Source organism: Callorhinus ursinus, unplaced genomic scaffold (genome assembly GCF_003265705.2).
Source record: "Callorhinus ursinus isolate GAN/ISIS: 27379988/994484 unplaced genomic scaffold, GSC_fseal_2.0 scaffold2, whole genome shotgun sequence".
Classification (NCBI taxonomy): domain Eukaryota; kingdom Metazoa; phylum Chordata; class Mammalia; order Carnivora; family Otariidae; genus Callorhinus; species Callorhinus ursinus.
In genome coordinates this window covers 6,230,252-6,247,805 of record NW_027397064.1, presented here as the reverse complement: position 1 = coordinate 6,247,805, position 17,554 = coordinate 6,230,252, and the positions used below count along the sequence as shown (strand labels likewise).

General features: G+C 42.9%; 1 protein-coding gene across 8 annotated transcripts in view; it reads left to right on the top strand.

Moving 5' to 3' along the window:
- DIS3L2 (DIS3 like 3'-5' exoribonuclease 2) overlaps positions 1–17,554 on the top strand; it is a 346,332-nt gene that overhangs the window by 138,201 nt on the left and 190,577 nt on the right. For all 8 annotated transcript variants that reach the window (XM_073877261.1, XM_025889524.2, XM_025889509.2 and 5 more), the window contains exon 7: positions 13,807–13,907. In XM_073877261.1, the coding sequence (XP_073733362.1) occupies positions 13,807–13,907 (101 nt within the window). The remainder of the gene's footprint in view (positions 1–13,806; positions 13,908–17,554) is intronic.

Genomic DNA, 17,554 nt, shown 5'->3' with positions numbered 1-17,554 from the left:
CACCAGGGGTCTCCAGCCTGCCTCTCCAGCTTGTGTTCTTGCACCTACCCATCAGATCTTAGATCCAGCCAAGCTGGACTTTGTGTTGTTCCTAAACACTCCTTGTGCTTTTCTGCCTTGGAGGGTCTGAGCCTCCTCTTTTCTGCCATGAATGCTGCCTAATTACCTGTGAAAATCATCCCTCTGATCTTCAAATGTCAACTGTCATTTTACATGTATATTAATTATCTATTGCTATGTAACAAATTGCCACAAACTTAGTGGCTTAGTAACACTTGCAGTTTTTGTGGGTCAGTGTAGCATAATAAGAGATATATATTTGGCCTCTGCCCCCCCCCCCCCCCCCCGTTCTTGACTCTGAGCTCCTAAAACCCTGGGAATTTCCTTAGTGATAGAGGTGCTAGAAGCATCTTTTGTTCTAATATTTGGTCTTTGACCCTGGTTCCTCACACAGAGCTCCTAAAACCCTTGTAATTTCCTGAATGGTGGGGGTGATGGGAATGTCTTACACAAAGCTCCTAAATCCCTTGGAATTTCCTGAGTGATAGGAGCATCTGTTGTTCTATGAAGCAACTCATTGTGGATCCCTGGATAGCTTTAGCATGGGGGCTGGTTACCTAGAAGACCAAGCCATGATTAGAAACTTGAAATTTTCAGCCTCACCCACCATCCTCCAAGGAGGGGAGAAGGGCTGAAGATTGCGTAACAATTGATCATGCCTATGTAATGAAGCCCTCATAAAAATTTCTGAACAACAGGGTTTGGGTTGGTGAATGCATATACATGCTGGGAGGGTGGTGCACCCACTCCACAGGAACAAAAGCTCTTGCGTTTGGGATCCTTCTGGACCTCACCTTATATGGCTCTTCATCCTGGCTGTTCTTCTGTATCCTTTATTATATTTTTTTGTACTAAGCTAGTAAATGTACATTCAGTGTTGCCATGAGTTCTGTAAGCCATTATTATAGCAAATTATTGAACCTGAAGAGGGGGTCATGGGAACTCCTCTTCCCAATACGTAGCCAGCTCAGAAGTGTGGGTAACCTAGAAACCCACTACGTACATTTGGTGTCTGAAGGTGGGGGTGGTCTCATGGGACTGAGCCCTTAACCTGTGAGGTCTGTGCTAAGCCTAGATAGGTAGTGTCAGAATTGAATTAAATTATAGGACACCCAGAGAATTAGGGAATTGCTTGGTGTGGAAAACCCATGCATTTGGTGTCCAAGGTGTTGTGAGTAAACAAGGCTCTCCTTTAGTCAGGAATCTGGACATGGCTCAGATCTGTCCTCTGCTTCAGAGTTTCTCACAAGGCTATAATCAAGGTGTCACTCATCTGAAGGCTAAGCTTATGTGGTTGTTGGCTGTGTTCAGTTCCTTGTGGGCTCTTGGGCTGAGGATCTCAGTTCCTTGCTGGCTGCTGGCCAGAGGCTGCCCTCAGCTCCTTGCTGTATGGGCCTCTCTATATGGCAGCTGTCTTCATTGGATTCAGTAAGGCAGAGAGCCTGCTAACAAGGTGGAAGATACAGTCTTATGTAATCTAATCATGGAAGTGATAGTCCATCATCTTTGCCATATTTTAGTGTTAGAAGCAAGACACATGTCCTTCCCACACTCGCAAGGAGGGGATTATACAAGGGTGTGTAGCCCAGGAGGTGTGAGGATCAGTGGGGGCCATCTCAGAGACTGCTCACCGCAAGATGTTTCCTCCTTTACTTCTTTTTTCCAGCTAAACGTGTGATCTTTCTCTTCTGTGACTCTTCCTCGTAGCTACTTTTTTTTTAAGTTTATATTCCATCACTGATCTTCTTACGGTTGAGTATTTTCTTTTCTTCCCTCATATAACTGTTTTTGCTCGTCTTTCATCCGCTTGCACCTCTGAGAACAGTCTTGTATCCAGCAAAAGTTCTGCAAAAGACTCCCCTTTTTCTCCTTCTTTGAAACTGAAGAAGGACCAGGGTTGCTCTCCTGCTTAACACTAGAGTCCTTTCTGCCCACAGCAGCCACACAGGAGCCATTATAAAACCTTCAGATTCGCCAGTTTGGCCTCAAAAGCAATGACTCATTCATGTCTATATAACCTGGCTGGGGTGATCCACATTAGTCTGATTTGCATTTAGAGTTAGAGCTTGTTACCTTATAAAGGAGAAACAATTTTCCATCAGAGATGCTTCACACATTAGCTGTTTTTGAGTGGTGCATTGTTCTGTTTCCTAGGGGGCCTGATGGATCTCAGATGATGATGCAGCCTGTAAAAATCAGCTTCTTCAAACTGTCTGTTTTCTTTTGCCTGTTAATGATCACTTTGTAGTCCTGCGTTTTTAGGTCACAGCAAGTGAATTGATAAAGAAGATTGGCTCTTGGAGAAGCAGCACTTTAATTCTGTCCCTTTTGCCCAACAGTGGGCTGGATATTATCATTCCCGTTGGAGGTGTTCAGTAGGATGAAATGTCTTATGTGCTTTAAGAGACTTGGTACATAAGAGAGAGATAATACATGTTTGATATATGTGGAATTGAAGACTCAGAACACAGCAAAACTCATGTAATCTAGCTTCCCATGCTTTGGGGCCAGTCTCCACTTAACCCTCCAAGATAGCTTAGCACCTTTTTCATTTTTTGAAGTTTTGATGGATAGCTAGTCCTGAGAAGTCTGGTAAAGAAACAGTGGTTTGATTTTAGTAAACACTGTTCTGGTGTTGAAATAATCACATCATAATAAGATGTAAAGGTTGGGCCCTTTAAGAAAAACTCAGATGAAATTCACCTTAAACTTGGAGGAATCATCCGTCTGCTGGGAAAGATGCAGAATTAGTAAGTTAAAGCCAGCTACATTGTGTGCCTACATTTTGGGTCTTTGGGGAGCCATGAAGCTAAAAGCCAATTAAAGCTTTAGTAGAGAGAACTTTAAAAGTGGTTTCTCCTGGGCAAGAGAAAGATTTGGAGCAGAGAGTGCTCGGAGAAAAGCAGGAGAATGTTGATGATGTAATTAATACAGTTAACAGCTGGGAATGGGAATCAGTGCAGAGCCCCATCTGAGAAGATGACTCTGGGAGAAACTCAAGTTGGGCCTGAAAGCCACACCACCTCGGTTTTGGCTCCAGCTCAGGAACCTGAAGGCATCGCTGCATGGTCATGGTCAGCCTGGTGAGGAGGGTGACCAAACCCTGCCACAATGAGTATGCAGATTAGAACAATATAGAAAAATTGGTAGCATAGGGGTTTTTCCTCTGAATGCTTGAGTATTAACTCTTTTCATTCACATTCATCTATTCATCCTGTTCTCTTCTTATGTCAAGTCCTTCTTTCCCCAGTCTCTACCCATCTGACCCATCTGTCTATTCTCACACATTGTTATATAATTGATGTTCCCAACCTCTACCCTGAGATGTAGAGCTATATCTCCAGCTTGGGTAGAGGACATTATCATACTTGTATTCCATTGTCATCCCAAACTCAAAATTTGCCCCAAACAGAGTTGATTGACTTCTCTCATTATCTTATCACTCAGGCAGATCTCTCAGAAATCATGTTTTCTTTTCCATTCTCACTTCCATCAAGCCTGTTAGGATCCTGAAGGTTGTGTGGCATCATGGGAAGAGCATGAGGTGCCAGCATTCATGAGACTGGTACCCATGGGCAAGCCTGTTATTTGATCTTTGTGAGCCTCATTTCTCCTATCTCTATTACTGGATAATTGGAATGATAATACCTGCCTACCTCATTAGATTATTGGAGAATACTAAATGTGGTAGTGTATGTAAATCACCTAACACAGTGCCAGACGTGTGCAGTAGGTGCTCAATAGCTAGTTACTAGTTTTTATCTTGAATGCACAGAGCACAGAACCTGGCACGTTCAGGGCCACTGTTTGGAGATGCCATTCGCATTTGATCCTCCCCTGGAATTGTGGTTCCTAGCTTGGAATGTAGTGGGTGTCCTCTTCTAGCACTTCTCAACAGATGAGTTTGGCTTGTATGTTTCAGAGAAAAGCTGCTCTTCCACACCCCACAGGGTCCCCCTCAACTTTCAGCCACCGCACTCACAAATGACTTGTGTCTAGACTCATCCCCTCCTCCATTTATTTTCATACAGAGAAGGTGGCATCTTTGTCCTTCTGCCTGAGGCTAATCTTTACCCCTGGATTTCTGATCCCATCCCTTCCTGCCCAGGGCCCCCTCCCAGTCCTCATTGTGTCCTCTTCAACCACACCTTCCTTAGTGGTTCTTTCCCATCAGCAATGAACCATGACCAAGACTCCCTTATCTTAAAAAAATAAAGTAACAACAACCATGTCGTGATTTCTCTGCACCCCTACAGCTACCACCCTGTATTATTCCAGTCCTGCACAGTCGGACTTCCGGAGCCTGGTCCACACCCTCATCTCCCCGTTTACCTTTCATCCTGTTCCCCACACACAGCATTCTGACCTCACTGTGTTTCCTTCTTTCAAATGAGTCTCACTCATTAGGGTTGCCGGTGACCTTGTTATTACTAAGGCCACTCTGCTGACCATGTCAAAATGCTTGTTTTTTGTTTTATTTGGGTTTTTGTGGGTTTTTTTTTTTTGGTTTGTTTGTGTTTGTTTTTGTTTTTTTGCTTTTCTCACCCCACGTTAGCCTGGTTTTTCTCCTACCTCCCTGTCTGTACTTCAGTTTCCTTGTAGGCTTTTCTGCTTCTGCTTTCTTAGCTATTAGTGTTTCTCCCTGCTTTGACTCTTGTAATTCGAAACCATCTATGAGGAGGCCAGTCCACTCATCCATTTGCCCTCTGTACACAGGTGACACCCTCATTTCTGTCACCAGCCCAGATCTCTCTTAAGCATCAGATCACCTCAAATTCACTAAGTCCTAACAGAACTTATATCGCCTCCTGGTTGCCTGAAGATGCTCTTCCTGTGGTGGCTCACTGCCCATTTGTCTGTAGTGTGGCTCTCACACTTTAGTGTGAGTCAGAATCAGAACCCCCTGGGGAGCTTGTTCCAATAGACTGTGGGCCCCACCCCCAGAGGTCCTGAGTCCCTGGATCTGGGGTGGGGCCTGAGAACTTGCACTTCCGAGAGTTCCCAGGTGATGCTGTTGCTGCTGGTCAGGGACTCTACTTTGAAAACTTCTGTTTAAGGAATTGAAGCAGTTTTCCATTTTCTTTACTCTACCCGGATGATCTCCCTCTTTTCCCTCCCATTAGCATCCAAATAATCTTGTCAGTCTTGCCTTTTAAGTACCTCTCTAGTATGATTTATTGCAGTAACCTGTTAACTGGCTTTTCTTTCTTTTGTTCTTTTTAAAAGGTTTTATTTATTTGAGAGAGAGAATGAGCAGGGGAGAGGGGCAGAAGGAGAGGGAGAAGCAGGCTCCCTGCTCAGCAGGGAGCCCGACGTGGGGCTCCATTCCGGGACCCTGGGATGATGACCTGAGCCGAAGGCAGATGCTTAACTGACTGAGCCACCCAGGCGCCCCTCTTACTGGCTTTTCTGTCTCTAGTCTCACTTCTCCTAAATCTACTCCCAACACAGCAACCAGTGTGAGCTTCTTAAAGCATAAGTTATGTTAGTCTCTGCCTACTTTCTTCTATAGCTCTTCATTGCTTTTGGGATAAATCCAAACTTCCTAATGTTGACCTGGCCTCTGCCTACCTATATAGCACCAGCTCTTGTTTCTCCTTCACACAGAAGGCACCAAGCATACAGAAAAGTAATGAGTAATTTAAATATACATTATATAGCAGTCATTGAGTGCTTACTGTGTTCTAGCCACTATAGCACTTTTACACACATTAATTTTAACTTTCCCATTAACCCTATAAGATTGGTTAAATTTTAGGGGCGCCTGGGTGGCTCAGTCGTTAAGTGTCTGCCTTCGGCTCGGGTCATGATCCCAGGGTCCTGGGATCGAGCCCCGCATCGGGCTCCCTGCTCCACGGGAGGCCTGCTTCTCCCCTCTCCCACTCCCCCTGCTTGTGTTCCCTCTCTCGCTGTGTCTCTCTGTCAAATAAATAAATAAAATCTTTAAAAAAAAAAAAAAGATTGGTTCAATTTTACAGAGGAGGAAATGTGATCCATTTTATAATGTTGCCATCGTCCTGTACACCAATCATGTCCAGTCAGTTGTGCCCAGGATGACAGGGTTGTATTCCCTCAGAACGCACTGCAAGAGCTAATTAAATAATAATAATATTAATGATAATGATATCAACAACAACAATATTAATAGTATCTAACAGTTTTTGTTATTGTGTTTTGTGCCAGGGTACTACCTGTAAATATAAATCATATAAACAATTCCAGATCTACTAGGGAGGAAGTTCACAGAGAAGGTGTAACTTGTTCAAAGCCACATGGTTCAGGGTCACAGGACTGAGGTTTGAATTTAGGTCTTGTGACTTCAAAGTTCATGCTTTTAATTACTCTCTCATGCCTATGGGTGGAAGCAGTGAAATTACATCGAGAGCTGTTTATTACCTGGCATCTTGTAAAATTTAAAAATTTTCAATGTCTGTAACTGAATTACAAAATTTTTGGCGGGGCACCTGGGTGGCTCAGTCAGTTAAGCGTCTGCCTTCGGCTCAGGTCATAATCCCAGGGTTCTGGGATCGAGCCCCGTGTCAGGCTCTCTGCTCGGCAAGGAGCCTGCTTCTTCCTCTCCCTCTGCCTGCTGCCCTACCTACGTGTGCTCTCTCTGTCTGTCAAATAAATAAAATCTTAAAAAAAAAAAAACAAAAACCAAAACGAACTTTTTGGCAACCCTCCTCCTCATTGGAACCCACCCACACATACCTATCTTTCTTCCAGATCTCATCATGCTGTTGTGTTTGGACTTGGAGTCATGCGGGGTCCTGATGCCCCCTCTACTAACCATCTCCTTGGATGAACCCTGGGATAAGTTACTTTACCTCTACGAATGGCTGATTGCTATTCTCTAAAAATCAAAATAGTAATACTTCCTTCCTGGGGTTGCTGAGAAAAATAAATGTGAGAGTACCTGCCTCTTCTTTCTATTCCTCATGCATTTGCCTTATGTAACACTGGGCACCATCACGGTGGCTTCCTTACCGTCTCCCTGTTGTGTTTCCTGCACAGATTGTCACTGTCCCCTGCCCTGTTCTCACCCTGTCACTCTCCCTAAGTATGCTGTACAGCGCCACCTGAAAAATATTTGTAAAATATAAATCCCAGGGACTTTCTGTTAATGGTAATGGTGGGCTATTATTCAGACACACTACTGCCCACTGAGACAACTAAAAATATTTGCATAAAGTAAAAAAAAAAAAAAAAAGGACCCAGAACTTCAAGCATTAAAGAGTTGACAAGCATTACCAGGTTAAAACTGGAATGGAGAATTCAGGCAATATTGCACATTTGACCAGCAGTAGTGGGGGACAGAAACAAAGCAGCTGGTGTCTCACAAGAAGCTAGGACGCCAAAGGGCTACACCATGTGGGTAAGATAGACCTGAAATGTACCAGAGCTCATGTGGAATTATGGCCTAGGTTCAAGCTCACTGGGTCGACCCAGGGATCTCAGTTCTTAAATTTGGCCAAAGGGCTGGTATGCCTCCAGGTACCTGGCAAAACCAAGTGGAAATTCTTCAACCCAGGCCTCAAATTATTGACCAGCGCAAAATATAGCCAGGCACCCAAGGAAACCATACTGCAATGGCAAGAACCATCAACAACCACAAATGATAGAAACAGCCCTTCATAAACATCATCAGATAATGGCATCTGTAAAAAAACAAAAAACTATTGTATTTAAAGAAATAAAAGATAAGCTTGAACATATCTGCAAAGAATAGGAAACTATGACATGTGACAAAGCAAATTGAAAAAGGAACCAAATAAAAATTCTAGAAATAAACATAACTTTAATGAAATTAACTCAGTGGATGAGGAAAAATGTAGTATATTTGGTGACATAGTTTAAAGAAACATGCCTCAGTGGATGAATTTAACAGAAGATCGGATAAAGCTGAAGAAAAAATTAATAAACTGGAAGACAGTAAGAAAAAATTATCCAGAGTATAGCATGGATAGACAAATAGAAAACACAGAGGAAGAGGGTCTAAATAAGTTAAAGTCCTAGAAGGAGATGAGTGAAAAAATAAGCAAAATGAAATTTAAGGGTAATGGCTGAAATTTTCCATAACAGCTGAGATACCAAACTACAGATTTAAGACGACCAATGATTGCAAGGAGAATTAAAAAAAAAAAAAATCCTAACTTAGGTACATCAAGATGTAACTACAGAAAATCAAAAGCAAAGAGAAAATCATAAAAGCAGCTAGAGAAAAAGATTCTCTTCATAGGAGCAACAGACTAACCATTCACCAAATATAATTCTGATCATGTTATTCTCGAAATTTTCAATAGCTTTCTATTTCTATAATATACATACTCCAGCATGTCGTATAAGGCCTTCAACTTGATTAGACACATAGAACCTTCCTCCTTCTCCCATTTATTCTCAAGTGTGTGCCTTTGTACATGTTCCTCTCCCTTTCTGGAATGTCACTTGTATAATTGGATAGATTGATACTCCTTTGCCCAATTCCTTGTGTTTTTCTTCACATTGCCCCGACTTGGCGTCGCAGTCCAATCATCTGAAAACCTTTTGATGTGTGAAGTGTTAAGAATCATCAAACTTGTCCGTCCATTGTTTATATATGAGAGGACCAAATCAGGATCATTTTTCTTTTTCTTTTTTTTTTAAGATTTTATTTATTTATTTGAGAGAGAGAGAGACAGAGCATGAATGGGGAGAGGAGCAGAGGGAGAGGTGAGAGAGACAAGCAGACTCCCTGCTGAGTGAGGAGCTCCACACAGGGCTCTATCCCAGGACCCTGAGATCATAACCTGAGCTGAAGTCAGATGCTTCACCGACTGAGCCATCCAGGCGTCCCCAGAATCATTTTTCTTACCAAAATCAGGTGTTGAGTTTGCACTTGATAGATGTAAGTGGCCATACCAACCCTACCAAACCATGGCATTTTACTTTTTAAGTGTTTAGACAATCTGTAGAAAGAGATTAGGATTCCACTCGACTTTTCTTCCTAGAGTATGTACTGGGGGATATAATGAATAGTTGCTTATATTAGTAGTGTATCTGTTTCTTAGAAAATTCTCTCTTTTAGATGAAGAACTTTGGTAGTCACCAGTTTCTAGAATCTTTTGAACTAGAAGGGACCACAGAGTGCACGGGCCACCTCTGCCTTCAGTATGGCAAAACCGAAGGCCGTGGGGACGCATACCCTCTACCCTTATGAGGACTCCCAGCCTGCCCTGTTCTAGTAATTTCACCATGGAGTTTTATTGCTCTGTCAAGCCATTTTTCCTGATATTCAATCAAAAGCTCCTTTAAGTGCATTTTTCATATATCAGATTATCCATAGTGATAGAAATACACTTAGCATCATCCTTCTCAGACACATCTCTCCAATTTTGCCTCTCTTTGCTCTCACTGCCACTATCTAATTCAGATTCTGATTGTGTCTCATCTAGACTGCAATCCCAGCTCCCAACTTTCTAAGATCTTTGCTACTATTGTCTTTCCATTCAATGTTGCTTCCAAATTCATAGTCCTGAGAGCTATGTGTTCCTTACCATTAAAATGCCTTATAGGATGGTGTCCAGGCTTGTCAGTTTCATGGTCTGGACCATATGTTAGAAAGTATGTTCTGTTGAGAATGGAGTTAAATCCTGGACGCCTGGTTGGCTCAGTCGTTAAGCATCTGCCTTTGGCTCAAGTTGCGATCCTGGGGTCCTGGGATCAAGCCCCGCATTGGGTTCCCTGCTCAGCGGGAGGCTTGCTTCTCTTTCTGTCTCTCTCTCTCCCACTCCCTCTGCTTGTGTTCCCTCTCTGGCTCTCTCTCTCTGTCCAGTAAATAAATAAAATAAAAAATGTTCCTTATCTCTTAAAAAAAAAGAGAGAGAGAGAGAGAGAATGGAGTTAAATCCTAAAATATCAGTGGCGTAAATAAGAAAGAAATCTATTTCTATCTTACATAAAAAGAAGACCAGAGGTAAGGCAGGCCAGGGCTCAGAGAGTAGTTCCACAGTCTTAAGCTCATTCTGTTGTGCTGCTCTGCAGCATAGAAAACACCCTTGTCCTGTGGCCTCTGGGACCAAGATGAGTGCTTGAGGTCCAGCTGTCACATCAACATTCCAACCAGCAAGAAGGAAGAAAGAGGGAAGGCTGGGCCTCCATCTTGTAAGGACACTTCCTGGAAGTCACTTACAATACTTTAACCTGCATTTTATTGGCTAAAACTTAGACATATAGGCTATCCGTAGTTGCAAGAAAGCTGAAAAATGTAGTCTTTTAAATAGTTTACCCAGCTAAGAATTGGGAGTTCTTGTTGCCAGGAAAGAAGAGACTAGATCTTGGGCAGTCACTAGAATGTCTGCCGCAGGACCTTTCCACCAGCCTTGTTCGTCTCCCCACCCTAGACCCTTCTTACCCAGCCCTTTATCCTCAGCCCGTTAGTGGCTGCAGTAAACCTCTTGCGAGTCCTTTACCACGTCAGGCCCTTTCACAACTCGGGGCCTTTACCTGCAGTGCCCTTTCACTTTCTCATTTCTCTCGCATCTATACGTCCTTCAAGCCCAGGTCACTCCCACAGTGCAGTTTTCTTATCTTCCTAACAGTGACAACATAACACTAATTCCTGGAGCCACGTAGCAGTGGAAGAGCTTTCTGGACTTAGTAGTGGAACACACTTGGGTTTGAATCTCTTCTCCCCATAAATATGGAAGGACTCAACATAAGACTGTGTTTAAAGCCACAGCCCAGACCTCTCTTTTTGAGTTCCAGACCTTTCTATTGAATTGCTTACTCAAGAGCATCAAATAGAAACACCTCTGAAGTAGAACTCGTGGTTTTCACCTCCTCCTCTAGTCTTTTTTGAGCCAATAAAGATGCCTCTATCGACCTAGCTGCAGATGTCAGAAAGCTGGAAATCACCCTTCCCTTCTCATAGCTCATGATCCATAAGCTCTCCTATCTGATCACCACCAAAATCTATTAGCTCAACTCCACGATATGTCTTAGGTTAATCCTTTTCATTCCATCTGCAGGGCCTGCATCATAGCATGATCCTCGCATGTCTGGACTGCTGCGGTAGCTCCTCGCTGGCCTCCCTCCCTCCGCTCTTCACCTGTTTGAACCTCTCCTCGGGCAGTGTCACTTTCATGCACAAAATCCTTAGCCAGCTTCCCCTTGTATTTAGGTTTCAGTTTAGGATGCGTAAATCCTAGAAGACCCCAGCTGACTTGACTCCTATTACCTCTCATCCTTATCCCTTGTCGTGCCTGTTCTTATGCTCACTATGCTCTGGCTGCATGGTTTCTTTCTTTCCCACGTTTGTGCCAAGAACCTCTCACCTCTGCCCCTTCCCAAGTGCCATTTCCCACCTGGGGTCTTCTGTCCCCTTCTTCACTCCTGAACACACCATCCTTGGGCGTCAGCTTAAATGGCACTTCCCTGCAGGGCCTCTTTTCCTGACCTCTTATTCTAAATTGTATATTGAGAAAACTCTTCCTCCTTAGAACTGTTCTTTCCTCCTTAGCCTTCATCACAATTTATAACTTTATGTTTATTGAGTGGTGGTTTATTGAATATCACTTGCACATTAAAGTATATGTTGTGTAAGGGATGGAACCATATTTCTTTTATTCACTGAATCCTTAGTGCCCATTGCTCAATAAATACACACGGAATAAATGAATAAATGAAGAATCTCATGATTAAACAGTGTGGTAGATCTCTCATCAAACTGACAACTTTGCTATTAGTGTAGCAAGACGTAGTTGTTGGAAACCTATGAAGGTGATTCACCTTTCTAACCTGGCATTGCATTTCTTCACCTTCATTGAATGTATCTATGATACTCACCTGCAGGGCTAAAAGCTTCAGTTTAATTTATTGGAATGCATCTTTGAACAAAGCTTTGTTTCTGTCAGGATATCCTTGTGGACACAGAACTTGAAAAGGTCATGTGCAGGTGTGATATCTGAAAATCACAATTGGGCTCGCTTCCATGGCTAGCCTTCTTTCTTTGATGCAACTGATGCAACCTGGCATAACCTTCGGAACAGAAGACTTGCTTGTTGTTGGGATGGGATCTAAAGCAATAGTCATTTTAAGTTGGAACCATCAGTGACTGTGATAGAAGGTTACATGCCCGGGATTTGGGCTGCCTTAGAAAACCCCCTTGATTGCCAGCTCTCGAGACTGAAAGTTCAGCTAGCAGATATCTAGCTAGAGTGTACTGGTTCGTGGTATTTCCAGCCTCCTAATCTTTTCTGAATGAACTTGTTCTGCAGAACGCATTGGCAAGATATGTTATGGAGCAGATCAACAACTTGTGTGGTTTTTTTTTTTCTCCCCCAGAGTATAAAAGATGTTCTGGAAGCATCTAATGATCTTGGAATCCTGAACTATGGTCTAAAATAAAAGATGGATATCTTCTTTTACTGAGGGACAGGGTGATCAACAATGGGAAAGTTTTCATTTGTTTTTTTGTTTTTGGAAAACAGTGAGAATTCTCCTTTCAGTGGGCACTATGTTAGGCATATTTCAGCCTAGATGGAAAAGCAAACAGTTGATCATTCTTAAGCCCCAGTAGGTCAGATCATGTCAGTGTTTCCAGAGTACGCCCAGAATGGTAAAACTTGGCCTTAAGCTAAGCTTTTGCTAAGAGGCTGAAAAGGATTTTTTTTTATTTATTTTGGCCTTGGTAATGTCTAAATGATGATAAGTACAAGTCTCTCTTAGCTATCTGGAGTGGGGCCCACATGAATTTGTTGTGACCCCTAGAATCCAGAAACTCCAGTATAGTTGGATAAGAATATTCTGTGGGAGAACTCTAAAGTAACACATGAAAATAGAAAATATTAAATGTTCAGAAGTGTATAATTTGCTGCATTTGTTCATGAGTCGTTTTAATACTTCTGGTACAGAGCCTAACTCCCTCTTTATTGGGGAGATGTGGTTTCAGTTTCTTGGGTGAATGTCCATTTTATAAGTTTCTTAAGAAAGGAAATTAAACATTTAAAGACTTTAAATACTCTTTATATAATGTCACTGAGAAAAGCCAGGAAAATCGGGGTTGGCTTTTTTATTTATTTATTTAATAAATATAATCTATTTTCCACCATTTTGTTTGTTATGGCTGGTACCAAAGTACCTTTAAAAGTTAACATTTATTTTGATTTCAGCAGATGTGCATAATAAATTAACCTATCTCTGTTCTTCGCTGTGGGCTGGGGCAATATTTCACATCTAGTATGTTTGGCATTTTGACACCTAGCTCATTGAGCTCAGTTCAGCAGTTTGATGCTCTCCACTTGTATGACACTTAACATTTGAGTAACATTAAATAGATCAAATGTGGCCTGCTGAACATGAGCATTAATGGAAGTTGGTGATGTGATTGACCTTAGCTAAGTCTCTTAACTACTGTGGGCCTGGGTTTCCTTTTCTGTAAAGTGTGTAGTTTAGGGTAAATGGTGCTCTGAACTTAAAAATCCCACCGGGAGCCTGGGTGGCTCAGTCTGACTCTTGGTTTTGGCTCAGGTTAGGATCTCTTGGGTAGGGAGACAGAGACCCGTGTTGGGTCCCTGCTCAGCGGGGAGTCTGCTTGAAGATTCTTTCCCTCTGCCCCTCCCCCCACTCAAGCTCACACACTCGCACGGGTGTGCTCTCTCTCTTTCTAAAAAAAAATTAAATCTTAAAAAAAAAAAAATCCTATGAGCCTATATGCCTAGTAGATATGCACCTGATTCCTCCTCTCTTTTTCTTCTCTTCTTATTTTAGGAAAAGAGGATGCTGATGCTCCAGTTACAAAGGATGAGAGCACCTCCATGTCACAGGACTCAAGAGCTTTACCAGAGAAATCGCTGCAAAGATCAGCAAAGGTCATTGCCCACATTGCCCACTTTACACATGTCCAAATGACTGTCACCTGAGCCACCTGTCAGGGGTATCTCATGCAGTTCAGTTAGGACTGTAGTTGGTCAGTTAATCAGAAAAGTCAGTGGAAGCAAGGAGTCATAAAAAGCTAATAATTTGTATAAGTTTAAAGACATACATATATGTTGATTTGCCTGTGTTTGGATGAAGGCCCGCAGCCTTTTCTTTGTGTGTGGGTATGTTTATTGAAGTTCTGCATTATCTTTTTCTGCTTAAACCACACTCGTAATGTGACATCCTTGATTTCCAGTTTGGGTTATGTAAAGTGGAGTGAGAATTTAGGCACCACGTGAAGCAACACTAATGCAGACTCCTTCTAGATTCTTAGTTTTTTGCTTCAACTTTTTTTATTGTTGTCACGTCCATATCTAATTCAAAAGTAAGTTTTTAATGTCTTTTTTAGTTTTCCCCAAGTATTTGGTTATTGTAGACACAAAAAATTGCTTTTGCATCCTGTCTGTTAGTTTGCATATTTCAATTTTATTTTTCAATTACATATACTAGTGGCATATTCAGATATGGGATCAAACGCGGCTGACCCTGCTATGCAGGTAGCTCCTGGTAGAAGAAGTGGTTCAATAGGCAGTAATAAGTATGAAGCTTGCTCTCCCAGAGGCATCCTTCAGCATGCTCAGCATGAGGTGGTAGGGTTGCCGCCTCAATCTAGCAAGTGGGTTAGGACAGTACCTCCTGCATATTGACACGAGGAATTTCTAAATTATATTACATACATGTTACCCTCAACTGCCTATCCAGTTATTTTAATAAGCATTTTGAATACTAACCGTATGCCCATATACCAGGCAGCATGCTAGGAGATTGTAATGAATGGAAAGCCTGGGGGCTAGATCTGGCTTACAAACTGGTGTTTTGTGTGACCTGTGCAGCATTTAAAAGTTTTGACTAAGTAGCTTATTAAAAAAAAAAGAGAGAGAGAGACTTCTGGCTTCTCTTGACTAAACAAAACATATGGCAACACTGGGCCACATTCTTAAATGACTTGAGTCAGAGCTGAGTACAGGCAACCCTCTGTAGGTGGAACTTGTGTTCTGCAGTTTGCTACTGCCCCCGCAATGGTACCCTCTCTCTTGCTGGGTTTGTTTGGGGTTTTTGGGTAGTTTCTTAGTGAATTCAATCTAAAATCACAAGGCAAAGCAGCACTTGTATGCAAAACTTACGCTGTGATCAAGTCATTTCTACTACAACTAATGTATGAATCACAGGTAATGTCAAGCTGCTTCATACACTTCTCATGCTGTCAGATGTTAAAGCAAGAAGCAAGGACTTCTAGTTCAGACAAGATGGCATAGACTCATTCCTCCTTGCTCTTTCCTACTAGTACAACTATAAACCCTGGAAAATAACAGGAAGCAACCATAAGAGAATTCTGGAGGGTGAAGAGAGGAAGGCAAGTGAGTTAGGGACTCCTCTCTACTCCCCCAGAGGTAGTAGATGACTGGGGAATGCCAGTAAGGAGGATCCTGCCACAGCAGGTATGTGATCCAGGAAACCTTTTTCCTCGTGGGTCTGAGACACTGCTTTCCCACCCAGAGACACTGGGCAGTCAGGTAGCACCGGAGTCCTACCACAACTGAAAACCTTAAATGGGAAGTTTCTTTGTCCTTGCATGGACATGGATCTGTTTCTAATCCATACTAGAGAGACCAGCTGGCCAGCCTTGAGAAAGTTCTTTTCACCCCCTCAGGCAGTACCGGCAGAGACCAGCTGGAGCCCCAGTGGTTCCATGTCAACCAAATATCAAAATACTACTGCACAGTCTCTCCAAGTGAAATTGTCACTGGAACTAGAGCCCCCACAAAAGTAGTTCAGGACCTCTGTGCTAAAACAAGATAGGGTGACCCGCCTCCTAAAAGAAAAGATTTTAGTAAGACCTTGAATCTCTAACATAATAGACAAAAGGTCCAGGATACAATAGAAAATCATTCATTATACCAAGGACCAGGACATCATCACTTGAGTGAGGAGAGACAACTAACTGATGCCAACACCAAGATGGTGCAGTTACCTGACAGTTATTTTAAATCAGCCATCATAAATATGCTTCAACAAGCAATTAAAAATTCTCTCAAAACAAATGAGAAAATAGAAAAATCTCAGCAAAGAAATAGAAGTTATAAACAAAGAACCAAGTGGAAATTATAGAACTAAAAAAGTACAATAACAGAAATAAAATACTTGCAGGAGGGGCTCAGTAGTAGAGGTGACTCAGCATAGAATTAGTTAACTTGAGAACAGATCAGTAGAATTTGCCCAATCTGAACAGAGAGAAAATAGACTAGAAAAAGTGAACAGAGCTTTAGGAGGTTGTGGGGCAATAAAATGATCCAGCATTCAGATAATTGGAGTCCTAGAAGGAGAGGATCATCAAGAGAGTGGGGCTTATAGATTGTGCTGATTGGGAACAGGTTAAAAATACCTTAGAGATTTTGAGGTCAGAGCAATGATTATTTAACACCAATGTGTGATGGTGTCCATCTTCCATCTGCATCATTGTAATTCTCTTCTGATGGACTCCATAGCTTGTGTTTGAGGTTGGAGAATAGCAGTGGGTGAACTGTCCCAGAATTGAGGATTTTTTAGGGTGGGTGCAGTGGAAGGGCAGGAGAGGTGAAGCATTTGATGACAGAGGCGAGAGGACTAGAAGTGATGGAACATGATGACCCTCTGGAGTAGGAAAGGATTCAGGCCTAAGAAGTAGCAGGCAGCACGGAGAGCAGGCTGGGATCAAGGTGCTGGTAGTCTTGATGTGGTGAAGAAGCCATGGAGGGGGCACAGGAGATTAAGGGAGCTGGACGACGGGTCAGTCTGAGATGATCAGGATTGGACCTGAGGATGCTGAGTGGTGGCCGTGAGGATGAGTTGCCAAAAGGGAATGGAATGCCACCGGCATTGAAGAGGTACAGGGACTGTAAGGGCAAGATAGTGGCTGAGTCATTCACTTGGAAATAAGCCAGTTACTGGTTACTAGTTCCTCTGCAGTAAGCTAGGAGGTCCACGGATGACAGTAACAAGAAGGGGACAGCCTGAACTATAGACAGTTGCAGACATATGCACGAGGCTGGAAGAGTAAATGGTCTGGATGTGACAGCACAGGAAAACACAGACACCTCATTCAGGGGCTGCGTGTGGAGAAGGAGCAGCCTCTGTCCAAAGGGCCTGGGACAGACAAGCACATGTGAGGACGGGGTCAAGGATTCCTGACAGAGGGCACAGCAGCTTGCTCAAAACAGAATGGTGTTTTCCAAGGAGGAAGGAAGGGTCAGGAGAACGTAGAGCCTATCATGGGCCTGAGATTTGCTGAGAGGACAGGTGTCCCTGGGGCAGAGGAAAGGCACGCTGACTGGTTGGAGGTTCTCGGTAGACAGGCTGAAGCCCCACATGGAGTCAGAGACACGAACAGGAGCGGCAGCCAGCTCACCAGCAGTCTGAACGTTTGCTCAGGGATCAACGTGCAATGCTGACAAGTAATTCCAGTGAAGGCATCAAAGTGCAGACTGTCTGCAGTGGGAAAGGGAAACAGTTCAGGAAGAAACATTTCCCAGGGTGGGCGAGGGGATTCACTTTCTTCAAG